Source organism: Egretta garzetta, unplaced genomic scaffold, assembly GCF_000687185.1.
Source record: "Egretta garzetta isolate BGI_Z169 unplaced genomic scaffold, ASM68718v1 scaffold501, whole genome shotgun sequence".
NCBI classification, from domain to species: Eukaryota; Metazoa; Chordata; class Aves; order Pelecaniformes; family Ardeidae; genus Egretta; species Egretta garzetta.
In genome coordinates, this window is record NW_009258547.1 from 104,752 (window position 1) to 105,556 (window position 805).

The window sequence follows — 805 nt, forward strand, 5'->3', positions numbered from 1 at the left end:
TGGGCGCAGAGCGGTGCAGGAGGGACCTGCCTGCTCAGGCGCAGGGGGTTCCGCTCAGCCGCGCCACCCGGCGCCACCGCACCTGGGATCTCATGCAGGAACTCGTGGGAGGTGCGAGACAAGATCCGGACCCCGTCCAGCTCCGGCACCAGGTAGGAGTCCTCATCCAAGACAAACCTGCGCTCCCTGCTAAGGGCTCATGGGAAGAAAGTGGCCGGCCCCAGCGATGCCAAGGAGCGACCCCCAGGAGCCCCCATCCCCACTGGCTCACGACACCCCTTTCTGTGGAGAGGCAGCAGGGATCAGCACTTAGGAGGGACAGGAATCCCCCCACCCACAGCAGCCCTCGCCCTTGGGGAACCAGGACTGGGCCCCAGCAGGGACAGTGCTCCCAGCCACGGGGACTTTGGTGGCTCCCAGCACCAGCGCTGCTCTCTCGGAGCCGAGGGGGAGCGGGACCCCCTCAACAGGAAGGCTTGGGGAAGGGGGCTGGGGGGGCAGACAGGAGTGGTTTTCCCTGCTGCACAGGACCAGGTTGGTCAGGGCTGGGCAGAGGAGATTGAGACAAAACTGCAGAGGAGAGGAACAAGTTTGGCCTCCTCCGTTCTGGGGGGCCCACTGACACCACTGGTGTTCCTGGAGCACCATGACAGAGACAGCAGCGGCCCAAGGGGGGGCCCGCGGAGGCCCACAGTTTGGGCTGGGCTTTGGAAATGACCCCTCTTCCCCAAAGGATACTGGATGCACTCTGTGGAGTTCCCCGCCACCATCAGCTGCCCGGCCCAGGCCACCACCACAGCACGCC

General features: G+C 65.8%; 1 protein-coding gene across 1 annotated transcript in view; it reads right to left on the reverse strand.

The window, feature by feature from the left end:
• The window catches only part of VPS16 (VPS16 core subunit of CORVET and HOPS complexes), a 16,959-nt gene that overhangs the window by 9,288 nt on the left and 6,866 nt on the right, over nucleotides 1-805 (reverse strand). Inside the window, 2 exon segments of the mRNA XM_035903151.1 lie at nucleotides 83-177; nucleotides 739-805. The exon segment at nucleotides 739-805 is cut by the window's right edge and continues 11 nt beyond it. Of these exon segments, the coding sequence (XP_035759044.1) occupies nucleotides 83-177; nucleotides 739-805 (162 nt within the window).